The sequence below is a fragment of the Gekko japonicus genome, unplaced genomic scaffold (assembly GCF_001447785.1).
Source record: "Gekko japonicus isolate JY-2015 unplaced genomic scaffold, Gekko_japonicus_V1.1 scaffold644, whole genome shotgun sequence".
Taxonomy (NCBI): Eukaryota; Metazoa; Chordata; class Lepidosauria; order Squamata; family Gekkonidae; genus Gekko; species Gekko japonicus.
The window spans coordinates 462,012-468,081 of record NW_015160853.1 but is presented as its reverse complement, the minus strand read 5'-3'; the positions used below and the strand labels follow the sequence as shown (position 1 = coordinate 468,081).

General features: G+C 41.2%; 1 protein-coding gene across 1 annotated transcript in view; it reads right to left on the bottom strand.

Annotated features, from left to right (window-relative positions):
- Window positions 1-6,070, bottom strand: part of LOC107118732 (glycine receptor subunit beta-like) — a 46,162-nt gene that overhangs the window by 37,108 nt on the left and 2,984 nt on the right. Inside the window, exons 2-3 of the mRNA XM_015421089.1 lie at window positions 4,924-5,075; window positions 1,339-1,445 (exon numbers count right to left, since the gene is read on the bottom strand). Coding sequence (XP_015276575.1) covers window positions 1,339-1,445; window positions 4,924-5,042 — 226 coding nt within the window. The 5' untranslated portion in view covers window positions 5,043-5,075. The remainder of the gene's footprint in view (window positions 1-1,338; window positions 1,446-4,923; window positions 5,076-6,070) is intronic.

Sequence of the window (6,070 nt, the reverse complement as noted above, 5' to 3'; positions counted from 1 at the left end):
GGGGGGTGGAGAGGGGGGGGGGAGATCCCTTTCCAGTTCTAACAGATGGGGGAGGAAGAACCTAGCGGCACAGCTTGCAATCTTTATTAGTGGAAGGGAGCAAGAGTCCAGTAGCACCTTAACAACTAGCAAGATTTGTGGCAGGGCAGGATCTTTCATGAGTCACTGCTCACTTCTTCAGATACAGCTAGAATGCGAGTCCGCCTGTCCTTATATCTTGGAGAGTGAAGCGATTTCAGACCCCAAATGACAACAGCAGGCACTGGTAAAGAGAGAAGAAACCTCGGTCTCAGTTCAGTCCAGGAGGATGCCCTGTCTTGAGAGTCACTATCAGTTGCAATGCAGCAGTCTTTCTTTCTAATCTCCCTTTGAAATTCCTTTGTAAGAGAACTGCTACTCTCAGGTCAGCAACTGAGTGTCTGGCACGGTTAGAAAGTTGGTAGAAAGAGCAAGAGTCCAGTTGCACCTTAAAAACTAACAAAATCTGTGGTAAGGTATGAGCCTTAGAGAGTCACTGCTCACTTCTTTAGATGGATCAAGATGGGAAGAAAAGAGCAGTAGAAAAGAGCAAGAGTCCAATAGCATCTTAAAGACTAACAAAATTTGTGGCAGGGGATGAGCTTTCATGAGTCACTGCTCACTTCTGCAGACTTATTTCAATTTATTCTTTGCATCTTCCTGGACTGAGTCCTCCTGGACTGAACTGAGACCTGGGTTTCCTGTCTCATTACCTACTACCCCTCTGTATATCACACCTAATCCAATCAAGCCTGCTTTGCTATTGGGCATCTGAAACCATATTTATAAAGTTTATATCGCCAGTGGCACACATGGCCTGGCCTGACGAAGTGACATTTATGTCAGATCCGGCCCTCGTAACAAACGAGTTCAACACCTCTGCTGTAGATCCTTTCTGCTAACAGTGCTGCTTTCATCAAGTGTGGAGCTCCCTATGCCATATTATAGTGCCACCATTAGCAGAACAGATCTGCAGGATTCAACCCATATATGCTGACAAGCAAAAATGCATTCACAAGTGTAGGTAATCACATTTTTCTCAGTGAGGATACCTTCATTCTACAAAGTTAATTGTCTGACACTGTCAAGTTAACAAATGATGACTGACCTCATTGAATGACTTTGCAACTCACCACCTATCGTCTTAGCTTAAAGCGAATGAGCTTCAAAATTACAGTAGGTTATCTTACTGCACAGTATGCATTAGAATTTCACCTGGTCTTACTCTTAGGCATCAACATCTACCTGATCCAAAGGATGAAGGAAATAAAATAAGAGCTGAATGTAGTGCACATACACATTAGTAAAACATGAACAAACCTTTGAAATTTGGTCTTATCCTGGGATCGTAACTAACCAGAAGTCTATTCAAGATGTTGCTGGTGGAATTGGCAGGTACCTTTGCAAGATCTTCGGCTGACTGCTGTCTGTTTAAAATAAAGCATGCTTGTTATTTATATCAGAATTATGCATCCTCAGTTGACCTGATATTCTTATGCAATCTCTCCAAATCTGACATAAACAGAGTAAGACTGTTTAAACAAAATAAATTATTTTCAAATTGTTTTAAGGTACAATCCTTTGGCCAGTTTATGCTTTCTAGACAGCTGTAAGATCCCGACTAATAGTGTCATCTTAAGCGGAGTTCTTCTAAGCCCATTGGTGGAGAGGAGGAGGAGGAAATTAGATTTCTACCCCACCCTTCACTACCCAAGGGAGTCTCAGAGCAGCTTACAAACTCCTTTCTCTTCCCCTCCCCACAACAGACACCCTGTGAGGTAGGTGGGGCTGAGAGAGTTCTCTCGAGAACTGCTCGTTTCAAGAACAGCTCTGACAGAACAACAGCTTGCCCAAGATCATCCAGCAGCTGCAAGTGGAGGAGTGGGGAATCAAACCTGGTTCTCCCAGATTACAGTCTGCACACTTAACCACTGCACCAAACTGGCAAGACAGAAAGACATGGGATGCATGGAGAGATAGAGAAAAATGGGGGGGGAAAGAGAAAAACCGAAAGATGGACATATATAGTCAAAAAATGAAAGGGGGTCCCATGTTTCAAGCTGAGGTTAAAGTGAGTCCCGGGAGGGAACTCTACTGCTCTAGAGTAGAGATGTAAAATTTCCAGAAATTTTGAAGCTCGGAAAAAAACCCGGGTTTTTTCCAGTTTTTTTCGGGGGGAAACGGAAATTTTCAGGAAAATTGAAAAAAAATGCTACATTAGCACTTCTTTTGTCTTTTCTAGATTGAAAGTCATTCTGTTACTTTAGGAACATAAAATATGACTATGGACATTTTTACTTGGCATGAAATTATCACAACTAGCATATTAAAAATATAGTGTATCCAAACAGTTATTACAAACAGAATACCCGCCCACATGCAAAAACAAAACTGAAACCTTTTTCTTTTCTCGTGACAATAGCACCTCCTAAAGGAAGAAATGCATCTTGTTCTTGCATTGGAGAGTTCAGTTTGTAACCTAGGACTTGCTTGTCCTCAGTGCACAGAAATTACCTCAACCTGATACCATATGTATATATATTTTAGAAATGATTTGGAAAATATTTGAACACCTTGTCTTAAAATATTTTATTCATCATGTTAAAATAAAATGTTCCATAATCAATTTTTTTTCTTTTCTTTTCTTTTTTCAATTTTTCCAATTTTTCGGAAAAAAACAAAAAAGGCTTCAGGAATTTTTTCCGGGTTTTTTCCGGGCCTTCACATCTCTACTCTAGAGCACAACTGTTGAAACAAGCTGGCCGAAACCTAAACATACAGGAGAGGAGCCTCTCACAGCAGTCAATAATTACATAACTAGATCTAAACAGAAGCATGAGTAATCATGGCAAGAATATTTGCCTATTTGGAAAATGGAAAAGGATTTCTAGTAAACATTTGCCTATGAGATAATAATTAACTTTTTCTCAAGCAGGTTCTCATCTCTCCAGTTCCATCTGTTGTTGTTTTTTAATATATTTATTTTTAAATTTTTAAACTATACATCAACAATTTGCAGAAGCAATCGTGAATGAACAAATACAGCATCATATCATGTAAATACGGTATAAATTAGGAATAGTGATTTGTAGTATATGAATTTAACAGTAACTGTTCATAACTTGTATTTGTCAAGCCTATCTGCAAATTTTTGTAACAACATAACTTTTTTAAACCTTAAATCAGGCTAGGTACCAAATTAAAATATTGCTATTATTTCTTTGTAGCTATTGGGTATGGACGATTTAGGTATGATAGAGTCGTCAGTAGTCGCCTCAATAAAAGGAAGTCATTTGGAATAAAATTGTGACTGTAGGATATATGTATTTTTGGTGGTATAGAGGTGGTAATTTTTTCCATAGTATAATATTCCCATGTTTTGATATGCCATTGATGCAACGTTAAATTATTAGAGCCTTTCCAATGGCTCGTAATGTAAAGCCTTTCCATCTGTTGACCTGATACCAATAAGAGTCACCTTTGCTGGAAAATGATGTCTAACAGCCTCCTCTCAGGGGATAGTGCAGGTACATTAAAAACAAAGCAAAACACTGACTGTTTGAGTGGGGGTAGCTGGGTGAAAGCAGAAGAACATCACTGTAGTGTGCCAGCATCAGCGTGCATTGGTTGACAGCTTCCATATATGGATGACATATGGGGCATTGTTGGCATGCCACTCTGTGACTGGTGAGGGTTACTATGTATTCCAGTACAATAGCTACAGAGCTGGGTATCTCTTCTCTATTGTGAAAGCCTAGACTATCAAGTAGCTGTATCAGTGCTGCATCACCATCAGCGATGCAATGCCATCTGGAGGTAAGGAATGAGCAGCCCATGATTTTATGATTTGAGATTAAAGCAGAGGTCATTTCGGGGGGGATCGTGGGGGATCGCAGTTCCCCCGGGGTGAGGTACAGGGGGCAGGGCACATGATGAAGCCCCGCCCCCTGCTTCCGGCCCTCATTCAGCCAGGAGGAGGCAGGAGAAGAGGGAGGATAAGTTGCTTCCTCCCTGCCTCTCCCCACCCCTGCCTGCCTGGGGCCAGGGAGGGCCTTCACGGGGCTTCCTTGCACTCCCGCTGGCCTTGCAGGTCCACCGCCGGGCCCCTCATGGGGCTCGGCAGTGGAGCTGCAAGGCCGGCGGCAGCGGCCGGGACCCTTGGGGGCGGGGTGTGTGGCCTTATGACACACTTCCGGTGATGTCAGGGGGTGTGGCATATGCTAATGTTATGCTAATGAGTTCCCCTAGCTCTTTTTCTACGGATCGACCCCTTCATTAAAGTATCATTGAAGTTCATCGTTTGTATCCTTACGTTTAAGGAATTTAAAATACAGCAAATATCTAAACAGAATAAAGTCATAAGGCCTACATTTCAATAAAAACAATTCCAATCTGTTGTTTAATACTTAAGTCAATGACATCAGATTCCTAGTTTCTACCCCAAAGCCGTGTTTTCTTATGAACCCGTGTTTCCTTATGAATGCCAGGTGCTTTCAGGCATACATACAGCTTATGTATCTATTGTATCCCAATAAAGGAAAAGTGTCTATGAGCTCTAGCAACATGTGTGCAGGGCTGTAAATTAGAAGCCAATCTCCTTTTGAAAACATTTAATATAACATAAAATCAAGGTAAGATCCAGGTCATAAATATCCATGCCTATCTGCTTATGATAACAGCATAATAATCTATTCTGTGACAGTTCACTGGTTTAACACATCACATTATAGACCATATTTTAAACATTAATGTGCTCGCATAACAAGTTCCATGAAATAGACACGATCTGATTAATCCTCAGCAATGCCACTATAGTGTTAATTTGCTCATAGAAAACTATAAGATTTGGTTTAAGAATCTTGAGCGGAAAAATGATGCATATAGATATTTTTTAAAGGAACATACGAAGGACAGAGATACAGTTTCTTTTTCCCTTTTCCTTTCTTTGAAGATTTCTCTTTGGAATAGACCTCTTCAACACACAAGAAGAAAACAAACACAAGAGCTGCCAGTAAAAACTTCATTGTGGGGACTTTGGGTCTGGAACAAAAGTTGACCTAAGAAAGATAAGAGAAGTAAAGGTCTTACATTAGTGGAGTTAGATGTGGAAAAAAAGGAAAAACATCATACATGAAATAAAGAATGAATTGATAGAAACGCATCATCAAGTGAGTTACTGGATATAACTTACATAGTTTTGTCAAGTTTTAGGTATGACTGGACATATGAATTAGTTAAACCTATTAGTCATTATCCAGGATTGGGTTAGGCATACTTTAGTCATAAAAACATAAGAACATAAGAGAAGCCAATGTTGGATCAGGCCAATGGCCCATTTAGTCCAACGCTCTGTCACACAGTGGCCAAAAATACCAGGTGCCACTAGGAGGTCCAGCAGTGAGGCCAGGACACCAGAAGCCCTCCCACTGTTGCCCTCCCCCCAGCTCCAAGAATATGGTGCATCCTTTGCCCCAGGCTGAGAGTTCCTATCTATACCTTATGGCTAATAGCCACTGATGGACCTCTGCTCCAGATGTTTATCCAGTTCCCTCTTGAAGCCATCCACTGCCTCCTGTGGCAGTGAATTCCATGTGTTAATCACTCTTTGGGTGAAGAAGTACTTACTTTTATCTGTTCTGACTAACTGTTCAACTGACTTCATACTGCACTCTAACTATCATCATATACTTGCACGGCTTTTCAGAATGAGAAAACCTATAATGATGTTATTAATATATATTTATGAATTAGTATGCAGGTGGGTTTGGTATACAGAACAAGCCTCCATCTTCAGAAGGTGCATACCTAAAAATGTACCCATATAAGCTTCCCTAAGATTCCCATTCATTCACATGTGATGTCACACACATCTTCATTTCTGCTAATGAGGTCTCTGATATGTGATACTTGCAGCCAGGGGTCATTTTCTGCAGGAGCGCACAGGAGCAGAGCTCCGGCAGTAAATAGCCCAGGGGGCAGGCACATGCAACAAGCCCCAACCCCTGCTCTCAGCAGCCCTCAGTCAGAGCAAGAAGCAGCCAGGTAACTTGCA